The sequence below is a fragment of the Suncus etruscus genome, chromosome 8 (assembly GCF_024139225.1).
Source record: "Suncus etruscus isolate mSunEtr1 chromosome 8, mSunEtr1.pri.cur, whole genome shotgun sequence".
Lineage (NCBI taxonomy): Eukaryota > Metazoa > Chordata > Mammalia > Eulipotyphla > Soricidae > Suncus > Suncus etruscus.
In genome coordinates this window covers 14,484,532-14,501,771 of record NC_064855.1, presented here as the reverse complement: position 1 = coordinate 14,501,771, position 17,240 = coordinate 14,484,532, and the positions used below count along the sequence as shown (strand labels likewise).

Here is a 17,240-nt window from a genome sequence, read left to right as displayed (position 1 = left end):
CTCCCCCTGCTGCTGGGGGGCCCTGCTTATCTGCCGGAACGCTCTAGTTAAATGCCAATTAGGATGTTCTGTCCACTGCTCTCTCTCGATATATTAATAATGTAATTAAGCATTTATTGCCTGTGCAAATGAAAAAGGAATGGAACCGGGCAGTCCGGAAAATGGGGGGAAGGGGCGCTCGAATTGTCAGTGGGTGTCTGGTTCACATCGGGCGCTAGGCTGGCATTTCCAATTAGGGGCCCCACCAGCTGCCAGCAGCTGCTGCTGCTGTGTCTCCCTGTCCCCCCTCTCCCACCCCCCCCATCCCCGCTTCGGTGCAGGGGCTGGTAGGGCCAGGTTCCAGGACTCCCAGCTCTCCTCCCCCTCCTTTGGGGTACAGGGTGTAGATTTCAGTGAAAGGGGATGCTCGTGGGGGTGGGGTGGGGTGTCATTGAAGCTGATGCGATGCCCCCCCCCAGCTCAAGATGAATTGGTCCTGCATTCCAACCTGGAGATGGGAAGCAGATGGTGTTGGGGGGTGGGAGGTTGTCAAACAGGAGCTGGGACCATCTCCCCAGCCAGTCCCCTGGATGGAAGGGGGAGAGGTTAGCAGGGCCCTTCAAATCCAAGGGGAGGCGTTGCACCACCCTCTCTCCCTTGTTCCTGGGATCTGTGGGGCATGACACGTGTGACTTGACTCCAGAAAGGGACCAGGAGGGAGGCTTGGTGGGGGCTCAGCTCTGTCCCATAGTGAGCCATGCCTGCATAAGGACCTTGCCCAGCCTGGGAGCACAGCACCTAAGATGGCAGCCGGGTGGAGGAGCGCACGGCAGGCAGAGCTGTTTTCAACACTTTATTTATAAAAAAGTACATTTTTTTCCCTCCTCAGTACAGTTTTCAACCCATTTTTTTTTAATACAAGTGAAAGGGGGTGAGGCAAGCACCCCCTCAGTCAGGAGAGGGACACGGGAGGTCCCTCCTGGTGTCCGGTGTATATAAAAGAGGAGGGCCCTCGCGTTCCTGCCCGGAACCCCACTCCACACGGTTGAGTCACAGGGCAGCACCGGTGGGGGTGGGGTGAGGGTTCCTCTGGTCACAGGGTCCCCCTCACGTGCTCCTACCAGTGCAGGGTCTGGCTCCAGGGTTCTCTGGGGGAGCCCTTTCTCCAGAGGAGCTACTGTGTCTCCCCACAGTTCCCGATTCTGCGGTATGAGGGGGGCATGTCGTGCTGTGCTGTGGGGACTCTGGCTTGACTTTTCCCGTTCCTTCTGAAAAGAAGCTGGTCCCACCCCAGGTTGGACCCGCAGCAGGGTCAGGAGGAAACGGAATGGGAGTGTGTGTGGACACAGGGCAGTGAGAGGCCGGTGCTGGCCAGGCAGCGGATTTGGGCTTCCAGTGAGGGTGGCTTGGGTGGGGGGCTGGGAGGCACTGCCCCAATGGCTACCCTCATGCCCACCTCCCACAAATCCCATATCCCCGAGCCCCAGAGCCACCCAACCCTGTGCTTGTTCTTGTGTGCCCCACCATGCCTGCAGCCTCGACCCCACAATTTGTGCTTAGTTTTCACGGTGTGGGGAGAGGGAGGTGTCTTCGAGGACCCAGTACTTTGGCCGGGCCTCAAGTCCATTGTGCGAAGAATTGGGGTGGCAGTACAAGGTCAGAGGAAAGGAGGGCGGGGGGTGCCGGGGAGGCAGTTTCACTCAATTTCCAGGGTGCAGAGAATCCCTGGTGGTCAGGCTCCCAGAATCTCATCCTGCCTTGGGGCAAGGGGGACCCAGCAGAGGGCTGGCTTGGTATAAGATTGGGGACGGGGGATATAGACGGATACATGATGCCTTGACTTGGGGCCAGTGTGCTCCCTACCCCCTCCAGGGTAGCAGAACCTAACATGCTTCTCATCCCAGCCTGGCATCCAGAGACCCCGAATGGCATGGCTTCAGACTTGCTACGTAGCTACTAGACGAACTGGGCAGGGGCAGTGGGGGGGCCCAGGAATGCCAGGGCCTTGTGTAGCACCAGGTGACAGGGAGGTGGTCAGTCAGTGCCGTGGGCACACCGTGGTCTGACCCCCTAAGACTGGCTCCCTGACCTCTGACTCTTCTCTAGGACCAAGCTGCCAGGCAGGTTTGAGCTTCTTGTACCCCCAGATCTTTTCCATGTGGAGTGGAGGCTGAGGCACTTGGAGCTGGGGGGCCCGAGAGGTGGGAGTGGGGGTGGTAAGGGAGCCCAGAACTCCTTGCCTTGGTCTCTGGGGAGCCTCCCTTCTTGTAGAGGGGACATCCTGTTGCATGTCGTGGGGCTCTGAAGGGCCACCACAGGGCATCCCCATTCCTGCCCTAGTCATTCTCTCTGCCCTCACCATCTTCCCTGCCCCATGGGTGCTCTCTCTTACAGGGAGATGCCCAGGACATGCCCTTGCTCTGAAGAGGGGTGCAGGTGGCCCCGGCAGTGAACAGCCTGGCTAAGGCGTGTGACCCCAGAGCCGGGGAAGGTTGGGTGGCAGGTAGGTGTGTGAGGTTGGGATCGGCCGGAGCGTACACTGAGTCCTGCTCCGTGGGGCTCACCTGCTCTCTGGGTCAGTGAGGGACACGGGGAGACCCCCCCACTCCTGCACAGGGCCTGCCTAGGGGCCCTCCCTCATGCACACAGGGCCCAAGGCTCCCAGGCAGGACCTGCCCCCCTCATTTTGTCTCTCAGGGCTGGAGCTCATGGTGGGGAAAACATGGGGAGGTTCCTCTCCCTGGGAAAAGGGGAGCAGCATTTGGGTGGGGGGAAGTGAGGCTTTTCCCTCTCAGAGCCCCTCCACCCCCAAGGGAGAGAACATGAACAAATTCCAGTGTCAGGGGGCTAGCACCCCAAACCCCGGGGGGTGCCTAGCTACAGAGGGCAGACATAGGACTCCCATGAGTAGGGAGGGGGTGCTGGGGGACAGCGAGACCAAAGCCACACTCGAACACAGCACCGGGGGGGGGGGTCAAGGAGGGCCACCAAACCTGGCAGGGGCTTGTGCCCGTGAGTCTGAGGGGCTTCTGGGCAGTGAGGGGCAGGTGGGGGGGCGTGCGGGTGCTGCTGGGGGGTGTAGGGTCCTACACGTACCACTCCTTCTTGGAAATGAAGGACCCGTCATTCTGGGACACCATGTTTTCAGCCAAGTCCAGTTGCTCAGGATCATACTGGTAGCCCAGGGTCCGGTCCCCGTAGCCATCTTGCCGTGCCTCGGCCTCATCTACTGTGAAGTAGGGCCTCTTGGCGTCCTCGTCATACTTGGGGTGGGGGCCCCCCAGCTTGCGCTCGCCGCCACCCTCATCGTCCTCGTCCTCCTCATAGCTGCTGCCGCCCAGCGGGCCGGGCTTCTTCTCATCGTCTGAGTCGTCCGGGTACTGCAGGTTCTGAGCCGCGGGTGGGTGATGCTGTGGGACTCCAGCCTTGCTGTAGCCATTGCCGTACACGTGTTTCTTGGTGCTATAGTCGCCTTTGAAAGTGTGGCGCCGGCGACGCAGGGCCACCACGATGCCACCTACCACGAGCAGCAGCAGCAGGATGCTGCCTACCACGCCTCCAATGATGGCCGTGGGCACTGGACCGGCACGGCGGTCGTGCTCAGGAGGGGCCGGTGTGTAGGGGAACTCTGGTGGGGTGGAAATAAAAGAAGGTGGGGAGACAAGACAGGACAGTCAGCATGTGTTCCCTTTGGGGAAGAGAAAAGGAGATGGGCAGGGCAGTGGGAGTGAGAGGAGAGGAACAGCATTGGTGACCTGGGAGACAGTGACTCCCAGTAGGTGCTAACTGTCTGTCATTGTCACATACCCCAAAGGTGGGAGAGGCTACAAGACATACCTGGGAGTATGCCCCCCACTCCTGGTGTGGATTGTACCAAGCCTCATGCCCAACCCTCGATGCCTGCCCGTTTGGGGGTCTGTTTAGGAGCAACCCTGGCTGCCTCAGTCCCTGCGGTGCTGCCCCAGAAATGTGAGGGGGCAGTGGTGGCTACAGAGGTGTTAGGCTGATGGGTGTAGGAAGGTGGGAAATGTGGAAGGAGAAAGGAAGCAGATTAGGGGAGGGCAGGCAGGACAATCGGCTTGCCTGTGTCCAACTCTGCTGCCCTTTTTTTCAAGGTGGATGCCAGCCCAGAGGGGTCCCCAGGGCAGTTATTGTAGATGATTCCTGGCACTACCACTGGGGGGCACTGGAGACCATGTCTGGTGGGCAGGTGTGGGAGAGCTCAGGTGCTGACAGGGGCCAAGCCCAGGCTCAGGGCAGGCTCCCACCAGCTCCCCACCCTGGAGGGCTCCTCTGAGCCCCACCCATGCCCCAAGCCAGTCCATGGTCACACCAGACAGCTGTGGGGCCACCCCTGGGACTTGGAGAGACACAGCGGAGCCGCATCTTCCCACTTGTCACTGCTGCATCCTCGGCAGTCACACCGCCTGCAGATATTTATTGCACTTTGTCCTCCCTGCCCACTTCCGGGACAGGCTCCAGGAAGCACAGGTGCTTCCTGGTTCAGCAGGTCCCATCTGCTCACTGCCTCTGATAGCTGCACACCTGTTTACCAAGCCAGGCCCAGACAGGACCAGACAGGCCAGAATTAGGCCAGGATAAGACCAGGACTAGGACAGGCCGCCTCCAAAGGGGGGCCCCAAGTGGAAGAGGCAGGACCCTCACTTTCCCCGTGCTTTCCACTAGTTTCAGCCACACACAACTGTCCTCTTGAGCCACCTAATGTCCTCCCTCTATCTACCCACCCATTCATTCATTCACTATCCATCTACCCATCTGTTCATCCATCCATTCATACATCCAGCTATCTGTCCTCTGCCCCTTCACTTATCTATCTTTGCACTGAACCATTCATCTACCCATCCACCACCTGTCCATCCACCTATCTAGTCTTCCACCTAACACCCTGCTCCATCCATCCATCCATCCATCCATCCATCCATCCATCCATCTCTCCTCTGCCCATTCACCTGTCTATTCTTCCATTTTACTGTTCTGTTGGTTTGTCTATGCACCTATCCATCTACCCATTCACCCGTCCATCCACCCAGACAACTGCTCCAGCCATTTACTCATTTGTCCTTTCAGTGAGGCAGCCCCTCCATCCATCTGTTCATCCATACACCCATCTACCCAGTCAGTAAACTTGTGCTGAGCATCTCTCAGCTGGTTACAAGGATACACGATACTCCTGGTCATAGCAGGGAATCAACTGACAAACTCAACACCCTGAGATTAGGGAGCTGATGCAGCTTCTTAGTAGGGCCCAACCAAAGGGAGAAAGTAGGACTTGGGGACAAAGTTCCTGGTGGCAATACTGGGCCTGCCCTGTCCCGGCCAAATGCTAAAGAGCCACCCTAGAATCTTCTTTCCTAATGAGATGCCTGGTTTCTGTGTCCATCCTGCAGCCTTTTTAAAGCTCCCTGGGTGCAAAAAACCAGGGGCCTGGCTGGGACCGGAGGGAGAGCACAGTGGGGAGGGCATGTGCCTTGCATGTGGCCAGCCTAGGTTCAATCTCCAGCATCTCATCTAGTCCTAAGCACTGTCTGGAATGACCCTTGAGCACAGCCAGGTGTGGCCCCCAAACAAAACCAAACCAGGCGTTGATGCTGGCTCCGAGGTATCCTGCAGGCCTTGCCTGCTTAAGCCTGGGGCTTCCATCCTTGGAGCCCTGAAGCAGAAAGCAGTAGAACCGATACTTTCCACTCTCACTCTAATCCTGGGAAACCCCAATACAAGACAATGAAGAACAGCACAATAGGTGAAACCCTTAGGGGCATACTGAGTGACACCAAGCACTGGGCGCTTCTCTTGGAGGCTGAGGGCTCACATTCCCAGGACTGGACTTTGGGGTGCTGTCCTCTGAAACTCCTCAAAGCCTGTCTGTGTCCTGCATTGGGCCCACCACCTTCCCCTCAAACACTTTCCACCCACTGTCTCCCCTCACCCCTGGGAGCCTCAGTTCTCTGGACTCTTCTTGCTTTTCCCAGGGTTGAAACCTGCTTCAATCTTAACTCTCAATAAACAGCTTGTGTCTTTCTCAGGTTTTTCCAGTGGAATCTCCTTCATTCATCTCTGCCCCCCCCAATACATTTGATTGGACCAGACCTGGTGGTACTGGGGCTATTCTCAGCCTTCCTGGTTGTTGCTCCTGGCAGGGCTTGGGGAGCCATGTGGCACCAGGGGTCAAAACTGGGCCTTCTACATACAAATTTATGTTCATGTATGCTCAGTCCCTGGAGCTGCCTCCCCCTACCAACTATCCAGAACCCAGGTTAATTTTCGCTACGTAGACCTTTGTCTACAGCATCTCTTGCCTGTCTGTGTCCCAGGGTTACTAGCTCTCTGTGTTCCTGTTTCAGCCTTGCTTCTTGGTAAAGTGTTTATTTTTTGTTTGGTTTTGGGCCATATCCACCGGCACTCAGGCGTTACTCCTGGCTCTGCACTCCTAGCAGGCTCGGCAGACCATATAGGATGCTGGGGATCTAAAGAACCTGTTTTGGCCATGTGTAAGGCAAACATCTCTCTGTACTGTTACTAGGGCCTCCACTGTACCGCTTTTGCTCCTGTGAATACCCTGCCAGGAAAGCCTTTCCTTGCCCCTGGGCCCATCTGTTCAACTTCCTCTTTGTGTTCTAGATGTCTGGGCGCTCATGACCTGCACCTCGCCTGGCACCAACAGTAGCCTGTTGCATTCCATTAATTGTGCGTAGACTGACATGTGCAGGTCACGTCTATGATAAAACATGCGGCAAAACCAACACAAATGCAGACCGGGGGACCTGTTGGGGGAGGTCAGAGGGACAGCAGAAGCATCGGCTTTGGAGACACTGTGGCATAGATTAAATTCAGTGTGCTAGGGAGGAAGGAAGGAAATATTCTTTTACACTGTCTGTGATGTCCCAGAACCTGGAGGAAACTCAAGTCTGCTGCTTTTCTTTTAATGAGATAGACTTTTGGGGACTCCCCTCCAATTGCTGACTGCAGAATTCACTGTTTCACAAGGTTTGTGGGTGTCCCCAGTGGACCTGTCAAGTCTAACGCAGAGTACACCTAGAACCTTCCATGCCTCACAACCGCCCTCGCCCCTGATCCGCTCCAAACCATTAGCATCTCCCACCTGGGTGATTGCAACAGCTGCCTTCCAGCCCCACCCTGTTCCTCCACAGACTAGTTTCGACACAGCAGCCCTGAGATCCTGTTAGATCTGGAAGCGCAGAATGTTCTCCCAGCTCGGTGGCCCGCCCCTACCTGACTTCATCTCCTGCTTCCCTGGGGCACTGCAGCTCCTCTGCCAGCCCCTTCCTTAGCGACCCTCATCACAAGCCCCCTGGAACCTCTTGTCAGCTCCTCTATCTGCATTTTCTTCCCCCCCTTTTTTGGGGGGGGTCACAAACAGTGGCACTCAGGGGTTACTCCTGGCTCTGTTCTCAGAAATCACTCCTGGCAGGTTCAGGGGACCATATGGGATGCTGGGATTCGAACCACCATCTGTCCTGGATCAGCTGCATACAAGACAAATGCCCTACCACTGTGCTATCTCTCTGGCCCCTCTGCATCTCTCTTGAACCTGTCACTAGGTTGGCATAGGGACCCCTCCCCACATCTGTGTGCTCACACAGACACCACAAGGGGTAGGAACTGGGACTCTTAGATGTCAACAGAAGCACCCACACTACCTGGCACAGGGCAGGGATTCAGGGATGTTGTGTAGGAATATTTTATTTGGGATATGTATGTGCTCAGGGATGACTCCTGATGGGCTCGAGGGACCTTATGGGGTGCTGAGCATTAAACCTGGATTTTATCTGATCTCTCTGGCTCTGCTCAAGATTAGAGTGGGACTCAGCATAGCAAGTATTCCAGGGATGTTAGAAAGAAGAAAAGCACAACATGGGTTGCATTCTGGATTCTGATTCTGTCCAGGGCCAGTGGTCCTCAAACTATGGCCCTCGGGCCACATATTGTATTTGTATCTGTTTTGTTTCTTCATTGCAAAATAAGATATATGCAGTGTGCATAAGAATTCGTTCATAAGTTTTGTTTTTACTATAGTCAGACCCTCCGATGGTCTGAGGGACAGTGAACTGGCCCCCTGTTTAAAAAGTTTGAGGACCCCTGGTCCAGGCAAAGAGGAGTGAGGCAGTGTCTTGAGGGCTGATGGTCCTTTTGTTCAGCTTTGTTTTCCTTTCTAAGTCCTAGGGAGGGTCATGCTTCCAGAGGAATAAAAAAGGCTTTGTTTTGGGGCCCCTCTCCGCAGTTCTCAGGAATCACTTCTGGCTCCGTGCTCAGGGGACCAAATATGGTAGAGGGAAGGAACCTGGACTGGCCCCGTGCCCCTTTGACTTATCTCTCTGGCTTCCCTGGGGGCCAGAGGATCTTTTGGGGACATTCCCGTGCTCAGGGACCACTCCTAGTGGTTCTCCAGAAGTTTCTTATAGGCCGAGCAGGCTCCTCCAGCTGGTAAGCCTCCTCTCTGTGCCAGTCACGGCCAGTTTGGAGGTGGAAGAGGGGGTTTAGGGGGGCCTACTCACTGTGCTATGAATTTCAGCCTGCACAGACAGTGGGAGAAAGAGGTTTGGGGCTCCCCTCCCCATCCCTGCAGCTGTCACATCTGCCAGGAGCCAGCTATAGAGCCACAGCTGGGAGTGGTGGAGAGGGGGGTGGTGGGGTGTCTGTCGGGTGTCCCCTGCGATTCTTTTACAAAGGGACAGCCGAGCTCCAGTCCCTGCAGACTTATAGCCTCCCCTCTGTAGTGCAGGCTGCTGAGGCCCATGGGCTTTGCATTCTTACAGGACTTGGAAGACTTGGGGGTTGGCTGGGGCAGTTTTCCTCTGGATCCCGGAAGCCAGCTGCCCTGACCAAGGCCCCAGGACAAAGCTGGACCTCAAGCGAGGCTGGGAGGCCACTGCGGGGACCACAATTCCCAGTAAGCCTTGCTGCAGCAGCTGCTGCGGGTGGGCTGTCCTGAGGTCATCCCGGAAGTCCTCCCTCTCCTCCTCTCTGCAGCTGCAGCAGCTGTGAACAGTGTCAGACCATCCAGATCATTGGGGCAGGGCGACAGGGTGGGAGGGCCTAGCCCAAGCTCGCAGCTGCCGTGGCCAGCCTGGAGGGAGGGTGGCCGGCTCCCACCCGCACACTAAGCACGCTGGCCTTGCCTGCTTGCCCGCACATGCCTGCGAGCTCCGAGGCACACCCGGGCACACGCCTGGGCACGCACAACCCCTGGCTTCCCGCCTCCGCCCCGCCACATGCAGAGCCGCTCCCACCGATGGGGCCTAATGGAGTGGGGGGGACCTCTCAGCCCAGGGGCCTCCCTGCTTTGCTCCTGCTGACACCCTGCCCCGTGGTGGGGGCCTTTTTCATCTGGAAAAGAGTCCCCTGTGCCTCACTCAGCCTCACCTCCAAAGGAAGGAGAGAGCAGAACTCACAAGGTGATCTTGGAACCTCAGTCCTTGCCACCTCCAAAAGAACCTTCCATGTCTGGGACCAGGAAATACTTTTTGGGAGGTGCAGGGCTTCAGGGCTTGGCAACGTAAGCTGGGGGTCTGCACCTCCCTGCTCATACCTCCGACACAGCTGGGCATGGTGTTTCTGGTCTGTCTAGGGAAACTGTCAGAGTAATACTCCTGTCCATTGGCTCCTTGGAATTCCCATGTGTATCCCCCAAATTGGCCCCTTTAGTTACTCTCCTTCCATATAATCCACTGCCAGGCCCCCGACCCTACCACTCATACTTGTAGGACGATTTCAGGGCCTGGGACCCAAAAGCATGTCGGTGGGGCAGGCCCTCCACTGGGATGTTCCTTGTTTCCCTGCACAAACATCTGGGAAACCATGGCTGAGTAGAGGGTGGGATTTGATAAGTCAGTCCACTCAGCTGTCTTGCTTAGGCCTTCCCTGCAGCCTACTGGGAATGGGGTGCCCTGAGACTGACAGGGACTAACTAGGATGACCCCTCCTCATTGGGCTGAACTAGTGCAGGTCTTCGGTGACTCCCTGACTCCGCATCCCTGGGGAGGCACCTCATACTTCAAGACAAAATTCCAGGCGGCTGCAACCAACAGGGCTACAGTTTCAAAGTACCAAACCTCAGGAACTGGCCCACCTCTGCTGGGGTCCATCCCCTCCTGTGGGGGGGAATCTTGTTTGTTTGGGGGCTACATGTGGCAGTGTTCAGTTCTTACTGCTGACTCTGGGATCAAACTGGGGTGGCTGTGTGAAAGTTGATCACCCTTCCTGCTGTACTATCATTTCTCTGGCCACTTGGGCTCTTGTTCTAACACCCCATCTAGGTTTCCTGAAAAACCTGGGGAAACTGAAGGGGACACCACAAGGGTGTTTGGTGAAACCCGCAGAAGCGAGGAGCAGCTGGGAGCCACGGGGTCGACACTGGGAATGAATACTAAGGGGACTGGTATGTTTGATCCACCTCTGCAGATAGGAAACTGCTCCTGTGTTTTCCCCAAGTGTGGTATCTGGCCCCCCATTCTAGCCTTTGAAGGGACTGCCTTGCTTCCCCCCCCCCCCCCAGTCACTATCTGACATGGCTACTGACACAGTTGTCAAAGAAATCCCAGGAAGGGAGTTGGGAACAAAAGGCACAGGGTGGGAAACTGTTCCCAACCCAGGCAAGGGGGACCTGACTACCAGCAACCATTCATTCTGTTGCTGTGTCTGGAATGTACCCACAAACAAGAGCTGCCTGAGACAGGCTATGTAGATGTGCCCTCCTGAGCCTAGTCTGCCTTGCCTACCTGTACTTGAGGCCACTTCCTGTATAGCTGGAGAGCATCATAACATCACTTCCTATCCTGGGAAGACCTGCCACTGCTGTCTCAAATGCCACTTGGGCCTTTCACTCTCTTGCCTTGTTTAGATCCTTTTCGTTTTGGGAGGGAGGCCACACCCAGCGATGCTCTGGGGCTACTCCTGACTCTGCACAAGGAACCGTATGGGATGCTGGGGATTGAACCTAGGCTGGCTGCATACAAGACAAGTGCCCTCCCTGCTGTACTATCACTGGCCTGCTTTAGATCCTTTTTTATCAGGGATGGTAATGACAGAGGACCAGTCAGTAATCACAGAGCAGGCACCGGGCATGGCATGGCAGGCCCGGTCAGTGCTTGGCCTACTCTGACAAGGCTTCCAGGCACAGCCAGTTGGCCCCACTCTAGTCCAGGGCCTGTCTGGGTCCAGCCTCCAGGTTCTAGTACACAAGAGAATCTCCCTCAGAATGCTCATGCCCCGAGCTCTGAATGGCACTGCTGAGGGCATGGGGTCAGGGCTGTCTCCCCATTGTCCTCCCTGGAGCTGGCAGGAGTGGTAAAAGCCTTGATTTTCCAGCCCTGGGGCTCTCTGTACTGCAGGAGGCCTTCCCCTGCACCCTGTCCTCCTTGCCAAGCAGGCATCACACAGCAAGTGATATTGCTGAATCCTATGCCCTTTATGCCCCCAGACCACTTGACTTTGACATATGCTCTTGGAACCCCTTAACTCATCTCTCACTGGGGTCATCCTGGCTGCCTCCTTTGACTTTCAACAGAGGAAATAATAAAGTCAGCGCCAGACCCCTGCCAGAACTCAGGGCAATGGGAGAAGAAAGTGCAGGGCATCCTGTGGGAGTGTGGCCGTGTGCCCAGGGCTGCTCGTACCTGTGATGTTCACCTCCACCTGGCCGGAGCGGGTGCCAATGGGATTGGTGGCTTCACAGATGTAGGTCCCCGCCACACTGTAGCTGAGGGGACCCTTGAAGAAGAGTGTTCTGTTCTGGGCCTCCACACCCTTGGGGAGAGAGCCGTTCAGCCTGCAGGAGTAGAGAGCAGAGAGCAGGTCCAGGTTGTGGGAGGTGTACTTAGACCCCCATTGCCAGGCTCCCAGCTCTTCTGCCAAGGAAGGGTCTGTCTTGGAGGGGTAAAAACAATTATCTCGGGTGCCTGAAAGTTTTAGTTGCTCCCCGCCCCTGTCAGGTGCATACAACACACAGCAACACGAGGACTCCTGGCTCCTGGTACTTTTGCTTATGTACATGGGCCTCACAGCAGGGGGATCTGAATCAGGATGCCACCTCCTGGACCTCTGAATTTTAACCAGGGGCTCAGCTTGCTTAGGAATCTTGCTCTGTGTCACGATTAAACATTGTTTTCCTGGGGCCGGAGTGGCGACGCAGCAGTAGGAAATTTGCTCGCACATGGCTGACCTAGATGGACTGAGTTCGATCCTCTGGTGTCCCATATGGTCCCCTAAGCCAGGAAGGATTTCTGAGCAAATAGCCAGGAGTAACCCCTGAGCATCACCGGGTGTGGCCCAAAAACAAAACAAAAAAACAAACAAAAAGCATTGTTTTTCTTTTTCTGGGGATGGGGAAGGGCCACTCTCAGTGGAGTGCAGGGACTACTCGGGGGACAAGGTTTTGCCTGTGTGGGGAGCCCACAGGGGTGTCCTGAGGACAGAGGAACCTTCTGTGCTGAAGTAGACAGGTAGGCCTGGCATCTGAGGACCCCCTCTGGTTTCAGGGAGGATGTTTAAGGGGTGGCCATGTTCTCTGCTTTGGGAGGGAGGATGGAAAACACAGTGCAGGTTTCCCTCCCAGTCCTTCACTATCCTGCTGTGTGTTCCACAGTCCAGGGACTTGGAGCTGGCCTGTGGTGACCCTGCTGGGACAGAGGCTTCACCAGGTTGACTGGCATCTCCTCTTCAAGACCACTGGGTGCAGGAGAGGACTAGGTCCAGAGGTGGATCTGGGATGCTCCAGAAAGCCAACCTCATGGGGCAGCCCTAGATAAAAATAATCTTGGGAGTCGGGGTGAAAAATGACATGTGTCTGCAGCAGGAGGAGTGAGGCTGGGCAGGCTTTCAACTGTGGGGACATAGTGGGGTCTCTCCCGGGTGCTCCCCTTTTCCCTGGGGGTCCAGTGGCACTCACGTAGTCCAATGATAATCGGTGGCTGGGGGGTTGGCGTCTGCATGGCACGTGAGTTTCACATCGCTGCGCTGCAGGTACCAGTTCCCGTCGAAACCCTCAATGACCACTTCTGGCTCATCTGTGGGGTGAGGGGCTTGTTTGAAAAGGGGGTTCAGGAGAATCAAGTGAAGGGGAGGATGGAGGGTGTTAGAGGCGGTGCCACAGGATGGAGAGGGTGGAGCCACAGAGTAGATGAGAATAGAGTCATATATAGGGGTGGATCTGGCCAGTCACAGGTTTGATGGGTGGAATCTGATGGGTGATTCTGATAGGGCAGAATTAGTGGATATGGGCAGAGTCATGGGATTGACTGATGGGTGGAGCCAAAGGGGAACAGGCAGAGTCACTGACACCTCTAAGGGAAAGAAGGAGCACAGGAAGGAGATGGGGCTGGGAGTAGGAGCAGAACAGAGGTAGGGCAGGAAGCGCAAGAAGGAAGCTCATTTGTCTATACCCACACCAATCCCCGGGCTGCCCCCACACTCACACTGCACGTTGAGGGTCACACTTTCCCGGAAGCGGTCCGTGTGGTAGTTGACGATGCAGGCTAGGGTCTGCTGGTGGGCGTCCCGGCGGGGCACCAGGCGGTAGCTGCTGACCACAGTCACTGTGCCATTGGGGTTCCGGATCTCTTTGTACTCTGCCTCGCCCTTCAGCCTCGTCTCCCATGACACCACGCTGGGGGGTTTCCCGTTGGCCGATGTGCAGGTGGCCACCTGCATCTTGGTGTCTGACCCCTTCCTGGCGCGGAGCACGGTCGGGGGGCCCTCCACCCAGTTGGTGGGTTTGGCTGTGGGGATGTGTGTGTATGTGTCAGAGGGAGCCATGGGGCCAAGGTTCCAGGCCCTTGGGGCTCCGGCTGATCCCTGTTCCCCATCCCAAAAGGTCTCCAAGTTCTGTGGGTCTGACCGGCATCTTGCCCTTGTTGTGCCCACCATTGGTCAGCCGTGTGGATGGAGCATGCTTTAGGCAACCTGAGCCCAGTTTGTTTCCTGCTTGTGGCTCTTGTGCCATTAATGCCTCCTGATCATTCCTTCCCGACCACCCCTAGGTGCCCAAGAAGCCTGGTCCTTGGCTCTGGCTCCAGCCCGGGCCACACCCCTGTGCTCACAGGGCAGCTTACCCATTATAGTGAGGTTGAGCTGGCTCTCGCGGTTGCCCGCGGGGAAGGTGGCGAATTCACAGATGTAAACGCCCTCATCTTCCAGCTCCAGACGGGACAGGCGGATAGTGCCGTCAGTGAAGGACGGCCGCAGGAAGTCCACGCGGCCGCGGTATGGGGCCAGCACCGACTCACCCATGGAGGGGTTGTAGATGGCCACATTCTGCTTGGAACCGTTGGTAGCCTTCTGCCATGTGACCTGAGTGATTTTCACGCCGGGCAGGGGGTTGGCAAAGCTGCAGTGCAGCACCACGTCGGTGCCAATGAACCCGGACATGGAGTCGTTCACTTGCACTGCCTGGCCATGGGCACCTGGACAAGAGAGGAGGGTCGGTGTCAGGGGCAGGTTCACTGCCCACCATGGCTCTTTCTTGTTTGGAGTCTGAGTTGAATCATTGCTAGGCCGGGTCAAGCACATAAGGCCCAAGCAGCATAGGCTCTGCGGTGAGAAGGACTGGGTTACGCCCACAGCTTCGTATTGTCTCTCCCCAGCACTGCTGATGTGACCCCAAAACCACCCCCCAAAACAACTCCTGTTTATTTTGATAACACCTTGGGGGTGCTGGGAAGTGTTAGTGATGACAAGTGCCTTTGTGTCAGGGTGGCACCATAAGTGATGCCTACGGCCACCCCTGTATGCTGAATGTGATATCACACGCTGTGCTATCTGGGCCCTGAGTCCAGCTTCTGTGACCCACCCCCCCATTGTCAAATAATAGTGACAGAGAAGAACGATGGGGAGTAGAGGGGAGGAACACCTGGAAGGTGAGGGAGACCAGAAACTTGGGAGAAGAAAATGGTCAGCAGCCCATGATCCTGCCACTCAGTGTAATGCCCAGAATCCTGTCCTGCTCTGACTTTTCTCCTCTAAATCTAGGAAACTTTTGTTATTTTTGGTTTGGGGGCTATAACTGATGGTGCTCAAGGATGAAGCCTTGTTTTGTGCTTGGGGGAGGGGGTCACTCCCAGTGGTACTGGGGGTCCCTATTTGATGTCAGGGTTTGAACCCCGGATTCCTGCCTACAGACCACATACTCAGCCCATCGAGCTATCTCTCCTGCCCTATTTGTTTTTGGGTGCTGGGGATCGAATCTGAGGTCTCTGGCATACAAGGCAAATGCTCTACCAATGAGACACAACCTTGGTCTGTACTGTTTGTCCTTTTTTTGGTTGTTCCAGGAGCACTTGCTCCATCCTTGGAGACACTTGTTCTTTCTTCTTTTTCTTTTATTTTTGGGTCACACCTAATGGCACTCAGAAGTTACTACTTCTGGCTCTTTGCTCAGAAACTACTTCTGTCTTGGGGGACCATAGAGGATGTTGGGGATCAAATCTGGGTCAGCTGCGTGCAAGGCAAACACTCCCAGCTGTGCTATCACTCCAGCCCCCATCCCGGTTGTTCTTAATCAAGAGCCACGCTTTATGTCTGGTTTCACGAACATCTAACACAGTGAAGCGTCATTCATGTGGCTTCATAGCAGGAAATGCACATTCACTGGGGAATATCCAAGGTGTAATTTTCCCAGGGGGGCCCAGCCAGGCTGCTAGGAGTCACCTTCCTCCTTGGTCCTGGCCCCCCTGTGGGGCAGATGAGAAGTTGCTTGCAGCATCCATCACAGTGGCCACTCCTGCTGACTACAATTTCTCCCTCTGGGCAGCCTCAGGTCCCTCGCCATGCTTCAGCTGACCCATGTGTCAGGCCCTGCCTTCTTGTCCAGACTCTCTTACACTGTGTTTTTACCACATCAGACAGGCCCCCATGAAAATAAGCCGCATCCTCCCCAACCCCTACCTGCATAGTTCCCTAGACCAAGGATTTTCCACAGCAGGTCAGGGACCAAAGTTGGAGGGCAGGTGCAGAGAAGTGGGAAATCTATCTGCACCTGGGTTCGAACTGGCTGCACTGAAGTTGGACCAAGTTGGACCTGCTGGGGTGCAGGGTAAGAAAGATAGAAGGAGCTAAAAGGTTCTTCTCCCACCCCCCCCCACCCCCGGGGAGACCCAATGATACCAAACTTCTCCCCCAGACTGCAATGTATCCCCCAAGCTCCTATCAGGTAAAGGTGCTTTCCATCTCTGTTGCTGCAGTGCCCAGTCCGACACACACTTGTGCCAACTTGCAAGGGCAGCTGTGTGTGAAAGGAGGCTATTGGTGCCAGTGTGGCGTCTGGGGATGTGTTGGGGTCCTCTGTTTTTGGCATGGGTGCTCCATGTTCCTTGGCATGGTTAATCAGCACCCCGTACTTGGCTCAGCCTGTGTCCCCATTTCTCTGCCTGTCCTTCTAGTCAGATTATGTGCTCTCTCAGAGACACACAGGCAGGAGGACACAGGTACCCCAGTCCCTTGGATCCACCTCTTTGGACCACTCCCAAGTCAATGGGGCAGGTGCTCTGGAAATGTCCCCCCAGATATGCTCCCAGGAACCCCACTTTTCTGTCCCTGATGCCCTCTAGGATACTCACACCCTAAGTCTTCCATCTGTGCCCTGCTCAGGGCAGGGTGTGGGGTGCAGCTGGTGCACTCCAACTCCCCATGTGGACCCTCTTCTACCTCTCTCAATGACTCCTTCCTGGCAGTTTCCCTCAGTTCCCCAGTGAGGTCAGGGCTGGCCCAGACTGAGGCAGTTGCAATGCCTCCCTCCCTGAGGGAGAAGCGGGTGCTCCTGCTCCCTGCTCACAGCCCCACTCAGCCTCCTGCCCGGGGCACCCCAGCAGCTGAGATAATGTAGGTATAATTGGGGAACTTTCACCACCGAGGAGCCAAGCCCGGAACAGGAAAAGCCAGTTGGAGGCAGGGCTGGGGGCAGAGTCTCTGTGCTGTTTCTCACCCCACTCTTGCAGTGCCCCAACAGACCCTGGTATCTTGTTCGAGGCCCAGTGCGGGCATACGAATCCCCTGCCCGTCCATGTTGCAAAGCAGGGGCAGATGACCTCTCGGACTTGGAACTCTAGTGGCACCCACCTCATGACCCTGGTGAGCTGGGAAGTGGCGAGCCTGAAATTTAGTATCATCACCGTTTTCCCCACCTCTATCACTGTCATCTCCTTCATTACCATCATCCTCACCTTTGTCATCTTCATCTCCAACACCACCACCACTACCCTCACCTTTCATCCTTAAGGCAAAAAGCAAGC

The 17,240-nt window shown here is 56.0% G+C and overlaps 1 protein-coding gene across 1 annotated transcript in view; it reads right to left on the bottom strand.

Annotated features, from left to right (window-relative positions):
- Positions 1 to 819: 819 nt before the first annotated feature.
- The window catches only part of NECTIN1 (nectin cell adhesion molecule 1), a 44,492-nt gene continuing 28,071 nt past the window's right edge, over positions 820 to 17,240 (bottom strand). The window contains exons 2-6 of the mRNA XM_049777930.1: positions 14,067 to 14,417; positions 13,431 to 13,733; positions 12,905 to 13,022; positions 11,634 to 11,785; positions 820 to 3,607 (exon numbers count right to left, since the gene is read on the bottom strand). Coding sequence (XP_049633887.1) covers positions 3,066 to 3,607; positions 11,634 to 11,785; positions 12,905 to 13,022; positions 13,431 to 13,733; positions 14,067 to 14,417 — 1,466 coding nt within the window. The 3' untranslated portion in view covers positions 820 to 3,065. The remainder of the gene's footprint in view (positions 3,608 to 11,633; positions 11,786 to 12,904; positions 13,023 to 13,430; positions 13,734 to 14,066; positions 14,418 to 17,240) is intronic.